The following is a 24,083-nucleotide window of genomic DNA, read 5'->3' on the forward strand; positions in this document are numbered from 1 at the left end:
CACTTTTAAGGTATCTTTAATTCAAATCGTGATTTTATGAGAACAATTTTTTTTTGCACAATTTTTAAGTAAAGGCAATGGAATTGTTTAGTGTAGTTCGAAACTCGACGATTTGAACTATGAGAGTGCTTTTTTTAATTTTTCTTCATAGAAGTTCTAGATAATGATTTTTTAGACCTTTTTTAGGAACTTTTCGAACTCAGAAGTCTTTTCTAAAAACTTTAAACTGTTCTCCAGAAATTATTCATCAACTTTTTTTATTGGCTTTTAAAACACTATCCGACTTAAGTAACAAAAAACTGCGGACAAACATCAAAGTAGAGCACTTTTTGCTTCAAAAAATGCACAGGAAAAAAATTGTTGGGGTGTTGTATGATCTTTTGTTCAACACTCAAACACTCTTGATCTAGCGACTTACTCGATGAATGGCAAATAAAATAAATGGGTTGTAATGGTCTGAATTTGCCTAAGGCTGAAATGTATTAATTCATAAATAAAATTAATTTTTCATAAGGTGTCCATTGTGGGATTTTTCCACAGCTGCAGCATGTTTATTTAAGTTATCGGCAAACGTTCAAACTAACAGAAGTAACACAATAAAGGGTGAGTCATGTTGTTCCACTTCTGTGTTACAATTTTCCACGGTATTTTACTCCACCTCTTCGGCAATCTCCTCGCCCTCGCTTTCGTCCCCAAAGGACTTTTGCCGAATATTAACATTCCAAATCGCCTCAAAATCGACTCCTAGTTCAGCGGTTAATCTTTGAACGAGTCCCTTATCCAAAAACTCTCGGAATTCACCGTCAGACGTTTTAATGACGAGTTCTCTTAACAAACCAAGTGCTTCTTGATATTGTTTCGTGGAGATCAATGCTTCAACAAGAAGTCCCATGACATGAACATGACGTATCGGAGGCTTTTCTGTATTCATTAACAAGTTTCTTGCTTCATTGATAACCGCTGTAAACTCTTGATGTTCATACAAGTCGTAAATTTCCAAAACTTTTCGTACCTCAGCGATTGTTAGTTGTAACGTATCTTGCGCTTTTACAGTGTTTGGTACTTTAGTAAGAGTTTTTGCAGCTTCTTGTAATGCAGTTAGTGCTTTTTTGTAATCTCTGAATTCATTGACTTCAATTTGAGCTGCACGAGCGTAGAAGTTACTCAAAAGATCGTAAGCTTGAGCTTTTGTATAGAACTGGACAATGTGTTTCAATACTTTGCCATCACTTTGGTAGTCAAGTCCTTGCAAGTAATTTGCAGCCATGATATAGACTTCTTTCTGTCGCGACATACTCGCAAAGTAGATAATTTTATCACGATCCCCAGATTTAAGGAGACTTTTCATGGCACGAATTTTGTCACCAGCTTGAGTGAATTTCTTCGTCGCCATTTGATAATCTCCTTGTTGCTGAAGAATGTCACCAAGTTGGATTAAAATGTCTGTACGAGTATGTTCATCAAGTTCTTCTTTATCAGGTGTCAAGAGATCAGCGAGAGTTTCGGTCAATGGAACTCCTTTACTGGACACAATTTCCAATGCTTTTTGAAACTGACGACTATTAGAGAGAAGTAAAACAGCTTTTTGATTCTGATTGATGTCAATGAAAAACTCAGCGCATCGTTGAACTAGTTCAGGATCTGATTTGTTATCAAGCTCTGCGGCAATTACTTGAAGCGTTTCGGGCTGTTGTGAAGCAAAGGCCATTTCAACTGCTTGTGATATCATTCCTGCCTTATGATAGAGTTCGACAGCTTTTCCATAGTCACCAATCTCTTCAAAGTACGCTGCTGCAGAAGCTTTATCGGCAGCTTGAGCGACAGATGCTACGTTCCATAACTCAGTTTGAAGATCATTTTCTTTACAAATCCGGATCGCGTTGCCATAAGTTTTAGCTCTTGTATAAAAATTGATTGCCTCTTGATACTTTTCCATATTTTCATAGTGACGGGCAAGGTGATAGCATCCAGCGCGATCGTCATATTGCTTAGCAATTGCCTCTGCTTTGTTAAGTTGTCCTAAAAAGCAAAGGATTCGAACTTGAGAGAACCAGTCTTCAGCTTTTTGATAAATTTTGAAAGCTGTGTCCATGTCACCCGTTGATTCGACATATTTTGCCCACCATTTTAGTAAATTTTTATCTGTGGTCTTTTGCATGTACTTTTTCAGTGCTTGAGGATCTTCCATGAGCATTTGAGTGACATTGTGTGTTGGATTCATACTTTGCTCGTAATATTGCAAGGCGTTTTGGATGTCACCTTTCTCACGGAACCATTCCGCGTATTTGTAATAAGTGTTTTTCAAGTGGATACGATCGTGTTCTTCAGCAACTTTAACTGCCTCATCAAATTCTCCCATTGCTTGATGTAATCTGTTCAGCAAATCGTAACGACCACACTTTTTATAAAGTTCCTTCGCTTCATCCAACATATTCAATTCGATTGCAAGTACCGCCATTTTCGCTTCTTGCTCCAAAGAATTGTCTTCCATGGCTTTACGGACAGCTCTGACACTTCTTGCCATCTTAAGTTGCCCCAAACAGATTTTTGCCAAGTCAAGACGTTGCGTTGTCACACACATTTTTGCCAAATTATTCCAGACCGAATTTGATTGCTGCGTGTTTAGTGTTCGAATACAGCCAAAAGCCTCATCCATCTTTCCCAAAGCGACGTTCAAGGAGAAATTTAAGACAGTTTTACGTGTAGCTTCGTCACAAAATTCAATTCCACGGAAATCGCGCAAAAAGTGCTTTTGAATAGTGGTAATTTTTAAGGTGACAACATGGGGCACACATAAATTGATGAGTTTTTCATTAGAAGTAAGGTCCATCTCCTCAGAAATGCCAAATTCATCACGATCTGTCACAAAAACTATCGAAATTTGCTCATCTGCGATCGTTGGAGTCAAGTTTTCGTGCTTTTTCGAGTGGATGGTCTTTGTTTGACATGCTAGGAAACGACTATCTTCCTCATCCCAATAGAAAGAGATCGGTAATCTACGGAAAAAGGGTGAGTTTTAATAAATTTTATATTTTAAAATGATATAACTTACTTTGGAATTTTCATTTCCGCATCCATAAAATCGAAAAACATGACTTTGTCTTTTTCAATATTCCATAAATACAATTTCCGGTCAGGGATAAGGTTTTCATTAGCAATCGTCATGGCCAAATAAGTTCCCGTAGCATTCGCTTTGGCATACATGACTTCCCCAAAGTTTTCAAACAAATCGTAGCCATTTCTGGTGATCAATAATTGCGGTTCATGCTTCGCGATGTCATAAACTTTGATGTAGCCGTTCATAGAAAAGACTGTGCACCAATTATTGGTTAAATCCATGCCAATAGGTTTGCCTTCGGTGTCATTAAAGTGCAGTTCTTGCAGCATCACGCCACTCAAAGAGACAATTTTTGCTTCGTTATTGTTCAAAATCGCCACATTTTTGTCGTAAATAAAAATTTGGCGCGACTCAGACTGAAAAGATCCCATTAAAGTCACTTTCAGGTAAGAATCTTGTTGATCTTCAGACGAAACTTTTTCAATGCGATATGTGTAAACTTGTCGTCCATTGGTGCACACGAGATCCGTTTCATTGACGCACACATCGGTGATTGGGTAATCTGTCGTGAGGACTCCTTTCACTCCTTTCTCATCTTCCATGTTGAGTTGCGTCGCAGTTTTGGCCACAGCCGATAGCGATCGATTATGTAACGACAGTAGTTCTTGCTCTTTTAATATGAAACAGTTTGAGATGCAATTTACCAAGATACAGGACTTGTTAGTGTCACAAACGCCCCATAAACAATGTTTAATTGCTCCACGGACTCTGGTGATGTTCGAAAGTTGCCATGTTTCATCGAAATTTTGACTTTTAATCCTTTTCCAGGTAAATAAATTGCCTTGATTGGAACCAGCACACAGGGTATTGCTCTCTTTGCAATAAGCGATGCACGTAAAAATCTGATTTGCCGCTGGAGGACCATTTTCAGGTAAGTTAGTCTCCAATAATTGTGTTTCACTTGTCATTATATTCCAAACTCTCACAGTAAAATCACCTATAATAATCGCTAAGACATCCGTAGCTGCCCAGGAAATCTCTCCAGTGTGTCCTGGAATGCGCCCACTTAACTTCACGCGATCCACATCATTCAATGTTCCATCAGCACTCACCGAGAAATGCACTAAGGACATATCTTCCATCAACGCAACAATAGCTTCCCGTTTTTCATGCCACAAAATCTGCGTTATTGGACTATTGTCGCTTTTAAAGACCTCAGTGCATGTTCCTCCTTGATTAATGTAATACAGTATACCGGATTGCGTTCCAGCGAAGAAACAATGGTTGTCTTTAACTCCAGAATGAGCTAAATTTCGTGCCGCAGTCTTCGGACGCCAGTTTGTAAGTGTATCTAAAGCACTTTCATCGCCTCCAACTGCAGCTCTGGCGAGATTCGATAGCTCAGCACTCACGGGAGAAGCGACTGTCTTACGGAAAGTGATATGTAGCAAATGTTCCTTCAAATCGTGCGTGAACATTGTCAACATTTGACTATTGGAGTCACAGCGCCATCCAATGAGGACTCCCATAGAGTCAGCGGTGACAAAACGACCTCCTTGCTCACTGAACTCGAGCAAAATAATGGGACTCTGATGGGGACTCTTAACCAGGGCGAAATCTCGACGATTTTCGTACCAAACATGCCTGGAAAGAAAAAAATGAAGAACAAAGAAAATTAGATGTTAAGTGTGAAAATAAATTTGTTTAGTTAATTAAGTGAAATTATTGCCGTGAAATGAAAATTGGTAAGTAAAAGGGATAGAATCTAAGAGCGGATCCAGGGAGCTCTGAAGGGGGGGGGGGCATAAAAAATTGGCTTTTTTGAAATCCCATTTTGAGCTGAAAAATTATGTCATAAAAACTATTGATCGAAAGAAAGTTTGGAAACTACAAGCATTCGAAATGGACTGGTATCATGAAACTTTTTGATGGATTGAGATTTTTCAAATTAAATTACTTAGATTTCGGGATAAATTTGTAAATACTGAAAAGTCTAAACTAGCTTCTATTGCCATTGAAACAACAATGAGAATTGCGCAAGAAATTCAGTGATAAAATTAAGAAAAAATACGAAAGTTTACAATTTCTTTAAGTAGACGAAGTAAGAGGTCAAGATAAAAGATAAAAAAGAGTGCCCTACGGATTGAAAAGTGTTGAAATTAATCCCTTAAGTGATTAAATTAATCCCTTATTTCGTAAAAGGGATTCATTTAATACCTTAAGGGATTAAATTAACCTCCTTTGGAGTTAGTCACCAACAGCCCCAAAAAATTAATCCCTTTAAGTGGTTAATTTAACCCCTTGAGTGATTAAATTAATACCTTTTAAAAAAGTATCGATGTCGTCAGAATCATCAAAAGGTATTAATTTAATCGCTCAAGGGGTTAAATTAAACACTTGAAGGGATTATTTTAACCTCTTAAGGGATTAAATTAATCACTCAAGGGATTAAATTACGCTTAAAGGGATTTACGAGGTTAAATTTCTTACATTTTGATAGACGAAGTAAGAGGATAAGGATTAAAACACTTTTCAAAAGAGTGAGAAAACGAGAAAATTAAGGAAAAAAAGTATTCAGGAACTTACAGTTCACCATTCTCCCAACCAGAAATCAATAAAATCTTCTCCGGATGCCAACGAACAGCTGTAGATTGTGATATCGAGTTAAAAGGATACGAAATATCAGGCAAGGCTTGTCCCAAATCATTAAAAATCGTCACTGAGCCTCCTTTGTCTTGACTGTAACTTGCCACAGCAAATAACTAACAAAAAAATTAACTCATGAAAAATCTATTTAAAGGTTCAACTAATGGAAATTTCTTACCGATTCAATTGGATGCCAATCACTGACCGTACTAATGGTCTTTTCATCCAAAAATTGAACTTTTGTATCAAAAAAGAGCGTCATTTTACAAGTAAAAATCCTTTTTCATCAAATCTAGAACTGAAAATGAAAGAAACATAAACAAAACGCATCCATGGCAACCGATAACGGCACAAACAGCGCACGTGGCAACCATACCGGCATTTACTCATCAACCAAGGGGACATCAAAACAATTGAATATAACCCCAAAATTCCTTTGCTATTGCAAAAACATCAACTGCGCACATTTTATTTCGTACGTACAACGTAGAAGAAGTTCAACAAGTAGCTGTGCGCAGTTAACTTAAAACAACATTGGGCTTTGTTTCCCCTCCTTTTTCGTTTCGTTTTGTGTTTGTTCAAGCAACAACACGAACATATGTTCCGAAACTGTATCATGAATGAATGTTACAGTTATAATAGTTGCCGCTACTTTATACTTACTTAACATACATTTTTCTCAATGCGCTTCGTTGTGTGTTCAACTCCACTTTCGATCTCAAGAGTTACTTGAGTTACTCAGGCAAAGTCGCTTGACGGGGAGATTTTTCGTTCTACAAATTTCTTGTTCTAAATTAATTTATTTATTTTCTGTTTTTTTTAAATTATGCGGGACAAGAAAGAAATATCTAAAAAAAGATGAAAGAAGAAATTGCTAGAGATAACGGCAAATTTTATCAAGTACTAGTTCTTGTTGTTTGTTGCTTTAACATCATTTTCGCATTTTATCGTGGAATTAACACACATTCCCATCAATGTTGCGGTCAATCTGTGAGAAAAATTTTCGTCACTGTGCCAGTTGGACACAAACACCGGTCGCAAAAAGAACAAATTTACCTCGTCTGTCTGTTTTTTCGCTCTCGCATTGCTAAGTCGTTGCTGCGTTGCTCCCCTTCGCCGCCGTGCGCCATACACAAATCGTTAAAACAAAAAGCCGAACGTTGCACTCCCTCCCTCAAACGCGGTGTGCAGACAAGAGAAAGGTATTAATATACCTCGGGTAATTGTGAAAAATTTTCAGTTTTTAACAAGAATACAGTCCGTAAGCGTCGTGACTGTAGCTCGCAAATTCACGAGATGAATTAAAAATTATTTACAAATAAATAGCAATTTTTTTTTTGGTCAATCATTGTGCTGCTGCTGCTGTGTTGCTCTCTGGCACCTCGAACGTAGTAGTGCAAGGAACATTAATTTAATCCGTTTGCACGCGTCGAGCCGAGCAGTCGAGGATTGCAAAAACTCAAATTGGATTAAAAAAATAAAATTTTAATTTTTTTTTAAAAAAAAGTGCAATCAGTGAAAAAAAGAAAAATATTTATTAATTTAAAAAAAATAAATTAATATTAAAAAAATAAAATCCAGACAAAAAATAATGAAATAATAAAAATTATTATTAAATAAAAAAATAAATTTAATAATAATATAAAATAGTAAAAAAAAAGTATTATCGATAAAAATTAGTAAAAAAATGACGAAAATGATTAAAATAAGTGGAAGTGTATTACTCCTCTTATGTGTCTCACTACAATTCACACAAGGAGTTCGTGTCTCACAATCAGGCCAAGCGCCTAGAATTTTTAAAGGTAAGTTGAATAAATTTCCAATTTTTTTTATATTAAAATAAAATAAAATAGAAATTGGCATAAAATGACAGGAGCACGTTCCGTAAATTGCCTGCAAGAAAATCATGACAAGAATTTTAATTGTTCGTGTTTTAGTTTATTTATTTTCCGTATTTCACCAAAACATGTTAAACATGCAAAATATTAGACATTTATTCTAATTTTGTAACTTTTTTTTTAAAACACACAATCAATCACGTATTACATCTGTTATTGTTCAATGTACAAGCAAAAAAAAAAATAAAAATAAAAATACTAGTTCATGTGTGCCTAGAATTGAATGCAATTGCATTTTTTATGCGTTAGATTTTTTTCGTTGTTTATTTTTTTTTTTTCAAGAAAAGGCGATTTCATTTTTCATTCAAGCGAGGTACAATTTTTTTTGTAAAAAAATATTTTTTTTTAATAGATAAGTAACTGTAAGAAACCACAATTGAATCGATATATGTTACGTTGTCTATAATAATTATTTTTAAATTATATTGAAAAACAATACTTGAAGCCTTGGCTTTCAAAAAAAAAAATATTTTTAAAAATTATATAGGAAAACATTATGATGTATGGAAAAATATTAAACTAGTTTGGAATGTTATGTTAAACTTAATTTTTTTGGCCTTAATTTTTTTTTATATTGAGCGAATTTCTTCACTTTACATTCATGGACAAATGTATTTCCAAGAAAAAATATTTAAAATAATTAATTAAATAAAAATATTTTACGACAACATTTTTAACACTTTTATCGGTTGTGACAGAAAATTAATTTTTTATTTTTTTTTTACATTTTTGTGCCAATTCTAGTGCTATAATTAATAAAAAATTATTTTTTTTGAATCAATATCCTGTTTGTGAATCATTTTTCAGTATAAAGCAATAATTGCTTTACAAATGTTTAACACGCGACAAGATTTCATCAGATCAAATCTTTAACAAGTTGTTGTAAGAGACTTCAAGCATATTATTTTATTTTATGTATTTAGAGTCAAAACTAGACTGAAGCTAATTGAAATATGAATGAAAATCAGAATAAAAACATGTACAAAGCTATTAAAATGCTTGTTCTATTAAGATTTTGATCTCGTATTAAGTTTATTATTATTAATAATAATGATAATAATTGTCATAATTAATATTTTCCATAATTTTTATGTGTTTGCGAAACATTTTTTTTACGTAAAAAACCTTGACGACTGATTATTTATCTCTTTCCCCATATTTGTGAGTAGCCCGTGAGCAATTTTCATTCATTCATGCGCATGCGCATAACGTAACATACACAGAAATAAATAATTATTGTTAAAAATTATTATTTTCTAAGACAATAGCTGACCCATATGAATAATTTTCAGATTAAATGATGCGATGATGTGTGCATTATTAAGTATAGATATTGCAAATTATTATTTTTTTCTCAATATTTTGTGTTACAACAACAATTGTTTGTTTGTTTGCGGAGTTGTAGTTGTACTACATTAATAATAATAATATAATCATAATATAATGCAAAAAAAAGCATACATGTCGTGATATTAAACACCTTCGATTTTAAATGGTTTTTCGTTTTGAATAAAATATGTATATGGGAACAACGATTGAAATTCAATATTTTTCTTGTTGTCTGCGATAAATTACCTCCAGAGGCGTTTTTCTTGCCATAAATATATTTTTAGAAGAAAAAAAGTTCATCATATATGTTTTTTTAAATATATGTTAGAAAAAAACAAACAAAAAAAAATCTTCAATTTTTTCTCTTAATTCAAAAAAAAAAAGTCGTTAGGCAATATTTTACGGTATTGCGATATATTATGTCAGATAATAATGCAGCATGAGAACAATACAGACTTGATTGTTGTTGTTACTGTTGTGATAGTGGTTCAGTTCCCATCCATGGGCTACTGCAATTTTTAGTTCACTCGCGAGTAATTGTGACAGATGACATTACAAGGACGTTCGGTGCAGGGCGTGCCCCGCAAGATTTATACATGAAAATAAGGAAATGTTAATCAAATCACGAATACATTAAAAAATTAAATTAAATCAAAATAACAATAAAAGAACCATAAAAATAAGTAACGGAACAAAAATTTAATAATAAACTTTTAATTAGAAAATGATTTAATTTTATTCTAACAATTTAATGATTTTTTATTGCTTTTAAATTAAAAAATAAAATATTGTGGAAAAGTACAATTTAAATTTATTATGTTGATATAGAATACAAGTATTATAATAATAATAACAATAAAAAGTCTCAGAACAATTACTTTTGTGTCGCAACCAGTCGACTTATCTTTTTTGCTGGTACAAAAAGTATTTAAAATGGGTGCAAAAAAGCAAAGAATAGAATGACTGAAAAACTTGTGGCCATGATTTTTTGTCTTTTACTTGTTGTACTTGTAACAATATTATTACTATATTAATAATGTTTTTTATATTAAAAAAATTAATATAATAATTATTTTAATGCGTTTAAAAAAATAATTTCCTTATTTTTTACATTTATTTTTTTATTCAAATAATATAAAAAATAATCCCTTGATTGGTTGTAAAAATCAACAATTTTTTTTATAATAAAATTAATAATACTTTTTTATTATATTATTTTTTAAAGATTTCGATCATTTTTTGGCAATTAAAGTTGGTGAATAAATATTAAAAAAAAAATAATTTATAATGTTAATAAAAAAAATATTATTTATTTTACCGAATTAATGTTTATGAGTTATAAATGAATATATTATCATGCGTGTGTATATAATAAAAGAAATGTCTTAACAGCATGATAAAGTGAAAGAGTGAAAAAGAAAATTAAATTATTAATCCAGTATAAAAAATTAAACTTTATATTCAATTAAAAAGTTCAAAAAATTTATCTTTCTCTTGTAAATAAAAAATTTTCGTACTCTTCGTTTATTTTTACTAAGTCACTTTAATGAAAAAAAAAAAAATAATAATAATAATGTATAACTCTTCGAATAATGTTATGAAAAATAACAAACAAGTTCGGTGAAGTCTCTTAATAAGATTATTACATAAAAGTAATGTTAATAAGTGAAAAAAAGTGTAAGTAATAAAAACGAGAAAAATATCATCAAATACCGTAAAAGTTACTACAACTTTTTATTTTACAAACTTTTAAGCAAAAATATATGTATAAAGTAATTTGATGCGACAAATGTATGTGCGTGCACGAATTAAACATATATGTTGTCTTAAAAATTTATCATCATCATGTGATGTGATATGATGGTTATTAACAGTTAAACTGGTATTTTTCATTTCTTTTCATGTAATAATAATGATGCTTTTTTAATGATTTTTTAAGCAGATTCATTTAAAATTATATTTTAAATTAGTTTTCGAAAAAAATGTAGCAATAATGATGTTGAAGGTGTTAAATATGCTTGAACTAACACGTCATGTCATATCACCTGTCTGCGGTTCACTTTTACTCTAAGTACATTTTTTTTTTAAATTAAAACAAAAAAAAAATAAATAAAAAAAAAAATTTTTTAAAATGTAAAATTAACAAAACATCAATAAAAGATATTAATACACATAATTTAAATTGGGTCACAAAAGTAAAAGTAATTTTTATTTATGAAATATTTTTTTCATAATAAATTGAATTAATAATATGTAAGAAATATTTCTACTTTTGTTTTACATGAACCAGACATGTAATACAACTATTAATGTATTATTAATCATTCATTTAAAAAATTGAAAAGTAATAATTTTGTTTTTTTTTCGTATAATTTTATTTACAACAACTACTTTTGACTACGTGCTTACATGCTTAAAAAATAATAAGATTTACTTTTCTGTCCTACGCATTTTTTCCTGAGAAAAAAAATTTTAATTCAGTAATTTTTTAAAATTTAAATTAATACATAAAAGTGAAATATTATAAAAAACACGCATGGTTTAAAAGAGATTGAAAATGTGAAAAAAATTGAAAGTTGACACTTGTCCAATTTAGTTTATGAACTACTTACTTGCAGTTGATTGACATTTTGAAAAAAAAAAATTCATTTTTTTGGTAATAAATATTAAATTTAATACATTTTTTTGAAAAAAAAAATGCAACATTGTAAGTTTAATTAAGTTTTTTTATTTCTTTGGGTTCGTCGCTTATACAAAATTTAGCTCTTTTGTACATGTTACAATAAAGAGATCGAAGAGGTTAAAGAGGAAAAAGAAGTTGACACTTTTACAATTTATTTTATGAATTGACATTTTGGAAAAAAATCATTTTTTTTGGTAATAAATGTTAAAATTTTAAATTTAATACATTTTTTTGATCATTACAAAAAAATGCAACATTGTAAGTTTCATTAATTTTTTTTTATCTCTTTGGGTTCGTCGCTTATCGATCGCTTATACAAAATTTAGCTCTTTTGTACATGTTACGTTAAAATAAAATTTAATAAAAAATGCGTAATGATAATTACATGGTACACCTGACTTTTCACTTTGCACTCTCCGGAAACATGAATAAATTATAATGATGATGATTAAATGTTTTTCTTGTGTATAAAAATAATATTTATGCAGTTTTAGGTCCATTATTATTATTTAAATCGTAACGCGAGTAACGAGACAGATTAATTATGAGGTGTTAATTGGCAACATTATTCAAAGTCATGCGTGACCTGACTGGGCACAGTTTTCTGACATAACTGTAGCATCCATTCAAATTGTTATAATAACCATAATTTCTGTATTATGGTGTCAAAAACATGCTTATAAATCATCTTGAAGTTGAAATATTTTTGCCTCCTTTTGAGTTTTTAATAAAATAAACTGCAAATTTTTCATGTTTATTACTCACTTTTTAATACACTTGATTGATCATAATCCACGCTCGGCTATTTCAAGGACGACGTTGCTTTAAAATGCAACAATGTTTTTTTTTCCACGTATGTGAAATGTGTATGCGCTACCTTGATAACAATTAGCTCGTGGAGTATGGAATGTGCATTTTATTTTGATTGAATGAGTGATTATGATGGATAACGGTTTGAAACGGGGTCAAATATCAATCCACCCTTTTGTGGAATCTGTCTATGTCTGTGAAACGATCCGGTCGAAGGTCTACCGCACAATTTTACAAAGCACGTATTAATGATAAAATTATATGACCCATTTTTATTACGACAAATTTATTGACAATTTTTCTCTCCATTTAACTGTTTAAGTTAATCAACTTTTAACTAGGCCTTTCATTGCTAACGGCTCGTGGACAAATTTTTTTTCGTGGAGATTTTTATCGGTATAGTTGGTGTGTGTCTAACAAGCAGTGCACATGAATTCGTTGGACCTAATCGCAGTCTCGTAGAGGTACTTTGAGTTGATTTTCTAAACAAGTTATTAGCTTTGAAATAAAGCTCATAAATTGTGATTAGTATGCAGTTGTGGCTTGTTGATTTATTTAGTAAATGCATGGTAATTGTATCAAGTATCAGTCAAGTATGATTGTTCGAAGCCGATTTGGACTTTAAATCGGACAAGGAACGGTTTATTTTTCTTTGACAAATGGACAACAACTGTGTGTTGGCTCAAGTGATATGTTGCAATATGGCAAGCAGCTGAAGTTAAGTGAAAAACTAATTTTTCATCTTGAAGCAGTTTCCAATTTCAACTACAAACCGGATCGATAGTGTTAACGCATTCACTTATCTTGACATTTCAATGGATTAACTTTAAACTAACTTTGCGCAGAAAACATTTGTGAAGAATGACAGTCTCGCATACATTTTTTTCACATCTTTAGTTTTCTCTTATGAGTATTTTTACAAATGGATACATTTTTATCCAAAAAATTATAATTTTAACTAATAAGTTCATTTTAGTATTTCATTCTCTAATTGATTTGATCCTCTTTATATTCATTCTTATTCTTAATTTACTTGTCTTTGTTACTTTTAATACCTTAATCTTTCTTTGACTATATTCTTTTTTGTCACCTGCTATTCTTCTGTACATTTCCTTATTAGAAACCTTTGGCTTCCGACCAATATCCACTAAAAAGTCAGGTAATATGGTAGATTATATAAATTCTCGATCTATATGTCATGTCTTTATTAGTTTTTTGCTTTTTTAACTTCTTGAGGCTTTCAACTTCACGGTTCTTTTTCATAGTCGGAATTCTCATCCGAAAAATAAAAGGTACGTTGCATGTCGTCATTGTTGTCTAAAATTTTTTGTCTTACAGCGTTGGCGCTTAGATTTAACTATACTTCTGGTTATTGCTGAAGCTTTGGGCATTGATAGTCTGTACTAAAACGGTTCATAAAAAGTAATAGGCGCAGAGCCTGGCATAACAACGGCAGCCTGATTTGGTATTAGCGTCTAAGATACTTCATAAATTGGGTGAATTAGTTTTTAAGAGAACATTTCATTTGTGTTTTGAAATGGAAGAACTAAAGCTGCTTACGTCCTGAAAGAAAAAAAACTTTTAAATGAAAAAAAAAAATACTTAACTGACTGCGAGTTACATTGCGAAACACCAATTCTCCACAGTAAAGTGACAAAAGATTTAAAAATTGAATAAAATATCCGCCAATTCCATTAGTAGTTCTTTCAGAAACCATCAATTTGTAGCTCAATGTAGCATTTCCTCATCACAAATACCGACAATTTGCTCACTAAACTGCAACATTTCCAACATTATTAATTTGTATTTCGTTCAAATAACTTACTGCTGTTAATAAAATCTGCTTGTTTCTACATTTGTTTGGAATTGTATGAATGAATGATATATCGAATAACATGCGCATGTATCGTTCGCCACGTTATGCTCAAAAGAGTCCAAGTGTGAGTCAGTAATAATAATATATGATTTATTTTTATTACGCATATTATTAACTAAGATCGAGAGACACTGATACTACTTACTTGAGAGGTTCCGGCTTGCGTGCGTTTTCTCACATCACGTCACAATTCTTGACCGATCCTTTGTTGTGACACAGTTCGATTGAGCCGCATGCGGAATAATGAGATAATTTTCTTTCTTTGCAATTTTTACGGTTTATGCAATATTTCTTTCTCTGGTCGGTCTTTAAATGAAAGAAAAAGAAAAAAATAATTGGAATAATTTGTACAAAAGAAATGACGCTAATTACTTTGCAAAAGAGTGTGGAATAAATAAATAAATGCATTTGAACGTTTTTAAAGTATGTGAAGTCTGTTAAACAATCATCATTAAAAGTCTCAATACAAGACGGTTTTTTTTGTATGCGGAGAAAAATGAAAGTGCATTGTTGTTGCCGAGATTGAGGCAATTGTTGTACTGAAGAAAAAGAGTTTTTCACAATTGGACAAAAATTTTGTTAAACAAAACGATTTTTTTTTGTTCATTTGTGAGATAACTTTGCTATTTTGTTCGAAAAATAAAGCTTGACTGATCTATGATGTGTCAATTTTTGAGCAACTTTTTAACTTAAAGAAAAAAATTTTAACAAAAATTAACATTTCTTAAAGAAATTCATGAAAAAATGTCTTTTTTAAAAAAAATGCAATAAAAATAAATCGAATATCAGGAAACGACAAAAAATATTTTTTTACATAATTACCTGATTAGTACATCTTCATCATCAGGTGGCATGTCACCTTTTGGTTGGTGCAATATCGTCGCATTTCATTTCCTCTCTTTTTTTTTTTTAAAGCGGAAACGTTTTTTTTTGCGAAATTTTTCTCATGACCATGCTTGATTTGTGTTAATTTACTTATTTTTTTTTGCTTTCCTCCTCTTTAAATTTAAATTTTAACATCAATCCCATGACAAATGACGATCATGATCTTTATAACGGACCCATTGTTTCGTTTCTCAACATTCGAACTTTTGATGGTCAAATGTCTTTATTTTTTTTCGCCGGGTTTCTCGCCGGTACTTGAAGTTTAATTTTAATGTCGCTCTTGGGGCAATGCAATTAAAGTATATCATTGACGACTTTGACGGCATTGATGCCTTTCAATCGAGCAATTGAGATGACACCTATTTCACAATTTGCTAGCGATGGTCCAATTTTGACAATCTCCTTTGTTAATCGAATTAATTTTTAATGTTTTTTGTTAATTTATAGCAAAAAAAAAAAATTAAAAGTCGCTGTTTCGGTCTGATGATAAAGTGAAAACGTGCCCAATCGTATAAATGAATACGGAAATTTTTATTACCTCTATTATTTTTTGTTTTTTTCGTTAAATATTGTATTAAAGCAATAATTGGCAGCAGTTTGTTGTTTATGAGCGTGGTTGTCGTCGTGGACGAATAATTGACGTATAGAAGCACCACAAAAAGAGTAAAGATGAAAAAAAAGAACCGTTTGAGCCATGAGTTTGAGTAGCAATGTAAAGTATCGAGCTAAGTAGTCATTATGTGTTTGTTTGTGTTAAATGGTAGTCAAGTGGTTGGTTAATCGTCGTTCAGAGCATAAAAAGGTCTAGGTCAAGTAAATTGTAATACTTTTTGAACGAGTTTGTTTTTTGTCGCGTCGAGTGTTTTGTGATACATTTTTAAGTGGACTACTGGTAGGTTGCTGGAGAGAACGAAGATGAGGGACAAAAGAGAGTAGTTTAGTAAAAGTTGTTTGTTTTGTCAACTCTACAAATAATTGAAAGGAATTTTTTACGTATACCTAAATTTTTGTCAAATCGATTGCTTTTCTGGTAGCTTCGTCTATGATAGAATGATAGTTGAACATCAAGAAATTATTTTTTTAGCTGGAGTAAACTGATGTCAACTAAGGCTTTCATGTTTTTAAGAAAGAGTTCTAAACTTTGATAGTTTCACTTCTTGGATATGACAATTCTCGAGAAATTATTAGCATTTCAGGTTGGAGTTTAATCGGGAAAAGACTATTCAAAAGGGAGGCAGCTAGGTTCAATGGTTAGTATATTGGACTGTCGAGAGTAAGGTCGTTGGTTCAAGATAGGAACAAAGAAAGAAAGGACAAAGCACATCTATGAAAAATCTCTGATCCAGCAAACTCACTATCACAATGTCTCAGCTCAAAGAAGCGCTCGTGTCTCAAATTTCTTGTCGGTTGATGGCATATCAGTTTGGCTCGGAGCTCAGAACACTTAATGTTCTCACGTAGCAAGTTAAAAGCGAACATTACTTCAGCGAGTGTCCTACGATCTTCCAAAGAGGGCAAGTTTATGAGGGCCAACCTTGCATGGTAGTTAGGCAAGTGGTATGAAGATTATCCTAGTCCCCGAAGAGCGAATAGCAGAAATTGCTTTTGAATTGATTCGATCTTTTGTGCGTCTCGTTTTGTAGAAGGATTCCATATAATGCTCGCATATTCGATAATCGAGCGGACAAAAGAACAGTACATGCATTTTCTTTGTTCGCATTGTTTTAGATTAAGCTTCTATTAGTAAAGCCTTGGCTAGTCATCAATTTCTTTTTATTTTTCCTAAAAAAATACTTTTAGATAGATTTATAAAATAAAATTTAGTTGATCTTGAAGTCTTACCTTAGAAATATGTAATCATCAAATTGATGCTGATATCTTAAACTTTTTAAGCATTTACCTTTTCATCATTAAACCAACAAAAACAAACAACTTACCTTTCTCCATCTCTCAAATTTCCCACCTAAAACAGTAGTTTTTCTCGAACATTTTATCTCATCAAAGAAACATTTGAACACTTTTTCCATGCTTCTCTTTCGCATTTGTCTTCATCTCAAAAACCACCAACGAAAACTTTCTTGTGCCAAACTAGATGCATATCACTAACACGAGTAACAGCATTTCTTCCACTTGTTCATTAATATTTGCTAAACTCTTGTCTTTCCCGTTTTTTTTTTTTGTATAAATCGCACCTTTTTGTGTGTTTTTACGTGTATTTTCGCTGCTTGCCTACTGATTTATAAGATACATTTTAAAACTTTATAATTTTATTTATATCGCGACACGCGCGGTCGCACAACTAGACAATGCGCGCTGTGTTAATTGTACAAGCAACTCATGAGATAAGGTCATCTCCCGTCGCAGATTAAAATCGCTTGCATTTTTTTGTTTTTATGACAATTTAATGCAACTTTTACACAGTTGGTTGACGCGGAGGAAAGTCCAACGATATTATATTATGACATCTCGTTGCATTATTTGTCCAATTGTGAAATGTGACCAAAAAACAACTTTTTTTTCTCTATTCGACGAGCAGCTGACGATGAACGTGCTGGAAAGATAGAGAAAAAAAAGTTAAAAGAAAGCTAGAAAATCAAGTTTAAACGGAGATGAAAATGGGAAATATAAGTGATTTATTTTTATGCGACAACGACGACTACGCAACTTCAAAGATAAACGATGAAGATACGGAGAAAGATGCGTTTTTTATTGATACAGGAAGCAAAATAAAAAAAAAACTTTGTAATAGTTATTTATTTATGAGCAATTGCAATCGAATCGTAATCTCCAATTAATTATGGAATCGATGACGTAATCTTCTGATCGTCGCGAAAATTGATTTGTCACAGGTTGAGTCGCGTCATTGAGAAACTGAGCAAAAAAATTGTACAATTGCGACATTCCAAAAAAGTTACACGCAAAACAATAAAAAAATTTTGCTCCAAATTGGGAAACAAAATATTTTTTTTAATGATCTGAACTTTCCTGAGCTTACTTACGTGGCTGCAACTTAAGAATCTGTAGTAAGTTAATAAGTAGATCAACAGTTAAAGGCAGGTGGAATTAACAAATTTTGTCTGTTCGTGACTCGCGTGACTTTGATTTGTGACTTGTTTTGTCTCTGTATCATAAAAGTACATCGACAAGATTTTTTATTTTTTTCTGCAGCAAAGTCGCAATAACGAGAGTCAGGTGTCTACAGCTGCGCCTTGTTAAAATTGTTCGTGCATGTTTTAGTCTCTCCAACGAGAAAAAAGCACAAAAACGTGTCGTTATTACGAAAACAAAAAAATAAAAAAAAAACTTTTTTATGTTACTGAAATCAGTGTCACGCTGATGTAAGATCTAAAGGGCGACCTTTAAGGGTCTTCTCCCTTCTTAAACTTTAATTCGCTCGAGGTGTGCTCGATTTTATTTTTTGGATCAACCAAGAAATTGTAGAAAAAATAAAGCAATTGTGAAATAATTTGCATCAAAAATCAATCAATGTCTTTTTATTAAGTTCACGATGACATGAGACTCATTTTATTACTCAAATCTCATGCTGCACTTTAATTGGAATTCTTCAGATAGCTCATTATGCGCTTACTTATTTTTATTTTATTTATTTTTTTTTGCATAGAGAAAAAAGATTTTGAAAATAAATTTTAAGTAGACAGCAAAATGTCACTCGACTCGTAAAAGACTTAAGTTGCATTTATATGTCAACGTTGAACATGTTGTTATTATTTTATTAGAAGAGGAGCAGTGGTGGGTTTTGTTTTACAGAGGACAAGTGGTTTTTGATTGTTTTTTTAATAAAAAAAGTGAATGTTTTGAATTTATATAAAAAAAGTGAATTGTAAAGAGTTTCGACCTTTAAATGACCTTTTACATCGAACTTTTATCGAAAGTTTATTATTGATTGACTTTCAATTGTTCATTCGGCGAAAAAGTAAAGACTTGTCTTAAAAATAATAAAATAATTAATTTACTGTTATTTTACTTGTTATTTGACCTCCTTTAAAAAAAAAATAAATAAATAAAAGGAAATACAAAAATTTTTAATTTTGATTTAAAATATTTTTATTTTATTTAAATAATTAAATTAAATATTTTTTTATTTTTTTATTAAATCAAATAAATAATTAAATAAATTAGAAGAATTAAAATTTTCTTTAAAATTAATTTATTGCCAAAAAATTAAAATAAAATTTTTTAAATATAAAATATTTTTATTTTATTTAAATAATCAAATTTTAAGACAAAAAACAATAAAAATTTTCAAAAATATAACGCATATCTACCTAATTTTGTATTTTTACACATCTTTAAATTTTTTTTTTCTCATTTTTTAAAGTGAACATAATTTCAACTTTGAATTATTCTTAAATTTATGAATCTCTGAGTTCACAAAATATTTTTTAAATATGTCAGAAGTTTTTTTTCTCACTAAAAATTACAAAAGGCAAGTTAAGATACCCAAAATTACTCAAAATCTCAAATTTCAGCAATTTTTAATTGTCTAAATTATTTTACGGTCTTAATTGCGAATAATTTTCAATAAACTGTGAAAAACATAAATTAGGCATATCATAAAAATCGTTCAAAACTCACCTAATTATCCCCATCATAAAAGGTGTCACAATCCCTCGTTACCCACATCACTGCCTCGCAAGCAATTTATTAAAAGTTGACTGGCATTGCAAACGCGCGCAAGAATGCGAAAAACGGCAATTTCACAAAAAAAAAAAATTAAAAACTACCTGTCGTCTCGTTAACGTTTTCCGTTAATTGGAAAATTCTATTTGCCATGCCTTCATTCCATCATCGTCGTCGTCGTTTGAACTATGTCGTCATCTCCATCGCTTATCTCAGCGCGCATGAAAAACGAGTCATTAAACCGTAAGACACACAAAATTTATTCAATTTGTCATGCAGGAGGAGAAAGTCTTTCACAATTTTGTGTTGTTGTCGTCGCATTATTGGTCTCGCATGTTTTTCTGCCCCTTTTTTCGTAAAACAAGCAATTTTCACGCAAGACACAAAAAGAAGTTGCTTGACCACGAGCACCACTTACTTACGCCAGATTAGCAAACATTTGCTGCTCAGCAATAATAAAACGTAATAAAATTGCAACAAACAACGCATGGCGATGAAGAAAAAAAAGTGAAAAGTGAAACCAGTTGATGACAGGTGCCGTGCTCGCTAGCTTGCTCTATGGATTTTGTTATCAGCGCAAGTCGAATACAAACAAAGAATAATTTTTTTTAATGTGAAGAAATTGCACGCACGCGTTTTGTGACAAGCAACTTTGCAATAGTAATTTTCAATTCATCACTTTTTGATTTGAATTACGATTAGCACCAATTTTTTATGGCTGCTACCTTTTTCCACGCTATTTATTAAATGTTCGTGCGTTGGGTTTCTTCATTCTTTTATTTCGCGTCAATCAAAGTGTTTACACTCAGAAAAAATAAAAGTTAAATAAGCGTTATGTCATGCTACTAAATGATGGATAATTTTGATATAAAAAAGTCAGTTTACCTTTTAGAGTAAAAAAGCTTCCTTTTGTATCCGGACAATATAGTCTCAAAGGGTCTTAACGAGACTCTACAAATTTTTATAGGAATTTTTCAAAATTTTTATATTTTAAAATTTTAATTCAGACTGCTAACGAATGATATGAAGACATCTTTTGATCTTCCTGAGCTATACATCAACTACGGATTTAAAATTTGGAGAACATCACACTTTCTTCTACCACCCCCCTTTTTTAGCTCAAAATGTACTAAAAATTACGAAAAAGACCTGAAAATTGACAAAAATGACAGATTTGCCCTTCAGACGACCTTCAGAGGTTTCTAAGAGTCCTCTGGATCTGCCCTTGCACTTTAGGGCGTTCCGATCACATACAAACTATTCTCGATGTAGTTTTCTTCATGAAAACCTTAAATGCAGTACCATCTGCAATTAAACATGCTCGTTCATCTAAAAAAATTTTTAAAAAATCGCTCATCTAACATGACTGCAGGAAAAAAGGGGATCAGATAAACGATTAATGATGACCATTTGAAGACAAGGGAGACTGGGTCGTGCCCTGGTTTTATCCCCTGAGTAGACTCAGAAAGAACCCAGTGGGAAATTTAGGCCTTTTTTTAGTCCCTGAGGTACTAAAAAAAGCCCCTATAGTAATTTCTTAAAAGATTTCAGGGGCTAAAAAATGCCTTCATTTCCCACTGGGTTCTTTTCTGAGTCTACTTAGGGGATAAAAACCAGGGCACGACCCAGTCTCCCTTGTCTATCAATCTTCATCATGAATCGTTCATCTGATCAACTTTTTTCTGCAGTCATCCCTTGAAAACCTATAAGCTCTTGAAACCATCTTCAAACTGAAGTATGACTCTCATAAATCACCAGATTTCATCATTTTATCCAAAAAATAATATGGAATGAGATTTTTTGATGGTTTTGTCTTAGTTAGGCCTAAAGTAATAAAAAAAACCTAAATTCAAAATTCTAGAATGAGCTTGTGAGATTTTTTAAATTTTTCAGTGCATTTGGGTATATTCAAGTACCTCTCTGACATACCCAATCTCACTAAAAATGCATAGAAAAATTGAAGTTCATTTTAGAATTTTTAATTAAGGTTTTTTGGACTACTTGAGGTCTAACTAATACAAAACCATCAAAAAATCTCATGCCATATTTTTGATAAAATGATAAAATCGAGTTCATCGTACCTTGGAGATTTATACGTTTACCAGCTATACTCTTCTGAAACTTAACAGATTTGATCTATCGCTTGTGGTTTTACCTTCGAAAGTCATTTGTCGTGCTAGATTACCTCTAATATTTTTTTCTAAGAGTATTTTTTTCTAATTTCGCAACGAATTCTGAATCCGATTATACGTTGCACGGTGACAAAATTACTCGATACGCACATCATCAATCACACGCTATTAACAGCATTCCACGTCTCTCTTTGCAATAAAAAGTTTTTTTTTCCGCCACTTGAATATTCATAGACAGTTGTCAACATTTTTCTTCAACATCTTGATACGAAAAATTATTATTATTGCAATATCACTTGTATAAAATATGTAAACGCTTGTTCGCTTTGAAAATAATGATAATTTCACTTTTTATTGTATTTTATTATATTGTCGTCGTCGTCGCGTTACGTGTCATGTAAAATGTATCAGATGCAATCCGAGAGTGCAATAAAAATTCATATTCTGCGTCAATTATCGTGGCATTCCACATCAAATCAGAGAAAAAGTCATACGTGAGATGACCGTTGATCACTTTTACGTAATACTTAATAAAAATCGTTGGGTTTTCTTAAAATTCAACGAAATCGTGAGTCAATTGTTCTTTTTTGTTGAAGACTTTCTCGATCACTTTGACAGTTTTCTTTGCTCAATGACTGGAATAAGTGCTTCCTCCTCATCGTCGTCGTTGCTATTTGATATTCACAAAGACACTTGAAAAAAAAGAAATTTTTTTTTAGTCAATCAAACAGTTTTTCAGTCGAGAGGTGAAATTGTGTGTGAAATCGATAGTTTGACGTGATTTTTCTCCACTCTCAGCTTATGGCTCAAGAAATCACCAACATTAAACAAGACGTTAATTTATTATGAGAGTTTTAACGGGCGACAATGATCGGCGTTTACACAGCGAGAAAATAGCGTAAATTGAGTCATTAATAACATGTCATCATGCATTGTGGGTAATTTATATGCAAAAATGATGCACTTGCGGTTAAAATGATAGCGGGGCAATGTTTAAAGTGATAATGGAGATGTATATGTGTTAAAGGTACGACAAAAATATAAAGTGCAGCGGCAATGAATGGTAATTTGGTGCTTAAGGGAATTAAGTTTAATTTATGGTATGAGGGGATTTTATGTGAAGTGTGAATGAAAAATTAAAGTGCGTGAACTGAATGGTGAGAAATTTACATAAAAATTGAAGTCATATCTCATTTTTTAAGAGGCTTGTAAATTTTTCTTGGGCTTTGAAGGATTTTCTTGGATTTAAATTTTTGAGATCTGATACTAAATTTTTTGTTAAAAATTTAAAAAAATGTCGAAATAATTTTTTTTTGCTTGGTTTGGATCAATTGAAAAAGATTTAATTATTTTTTCTTTGACTCGTGGGGCGGTAAATCCGCAACTGCCTGCTGTTTCTTGTCACTTTTCCTCTAAATTTGGTCTTTTTAAATACTCCGTTAATTGACCAGTCAATTCGCCATCCATTTGCAGCTCTCTTGCCATAAAAGCACATTTTTTTCTCATTTTCAATTCATTTATCATATCAATTTTTATTATATTTTTATAGATTAATTAATAGTTGGTTGGCAAAGATTTTGATCTAAAAATATTGATATTTATGCGAAAAACGAGTTCTTGGAGCGGACGTCGTCTGGATAATTGGCGTGTGCAAAACCGCTCTTTCCATTAAAGAAATTGCGAAAATGCCTTTTGAAAAATCAAGTTTTTCACACAATGTTTCAAACATTGTTCACTGCGATTGCACATCGCGAGCTCGTTATGATTATGAATTTATTTTTTTTATTATTTTTAAATATTTACAACAAAGTTCATTCTGTTTTCACACCACGCCAAACATAACTTGCATGTCTTTGCTTTTATGGACACGTCAGAGTTATGATGACGAAAGCCACTTATGATTTTTAAATACAATGCAGTAAAAAAAAGTGCAAGTGCATTGCGAATTCTGTTAATTAATAAATAGCAAGTTTTTTCTCTGTGCATTTTGATCTAGTTAACATGCGTATCTATATGGAAAATGTTACCCAGGGGCTTTATAATAATAATTATAAAAATATGTATAGATACATAGAGGTACGTAAAATGTGAAGGAAATTAGCATAATGAACGAGCCAGAACATGC

The 24,083-nt window shown here is 31.7% G+C and overlaps 2 protein-coding genes across 2 annotated transcripts in view; one reads left to right on the plus strand and one right to left on the minus strand.

Moving 5' to 3' along the window:
• Positions 1-649: 649 nt before the first annotated feature.
• On the minus strand, positions 650-5,966 carry LOC134828836 (intraflagellar transport protein 140 homolog). The gene is made up of 4 exons (XM_063841822.1): positions 5,883-5,966; positions 5,645-5,820; positions 3,053-4,702; positions 650-2,996 (listed from the first exon to the last, which is right to left on the minus strand). Exons 1-4 carry the CDS (start codon positions 5,964-5,966, stop codon positions 650-652), a joined length of 4,257 nt encoding a protein of 1,418 aa, XP_063697892.1.
• A 1,425-nt stretch (positions 5,967-7,391) lies between these two features.
• The window catches only part of LOC134828837 (uncharacterized), a 33,271-nt gene continuing 16,579 nt past the window's right edge, over positions 7,392-24,083 (plus strand). The window contains exon 1 of the mRNA XM_063841823.1: positions 7,392-7,506. Coding sequence (XP_063697893.1) covers positions 7,392-7,506 — 115 coding nt within the window. The remainder of the gene's footprint in view (positions 7,507-24,083) is intronic.

This window comes from Culicoides brevitarsis, chromosome 2, assembly GCF_036172545.1.
Source record: "Culicoides brevitarsis isolate CSIRO-B50_1 chromosome 2, AGI_CSIRO_Cbre_v1, whole genome shotgun sequence".
Classification (NCBI taxonomy): domain Eukaryota; kingdom Metazoa; phylum Arthropoda; class Insecta; order Diptera; family Ceratopogonidae; genus Culicoides; species Culicoides brevitarsis.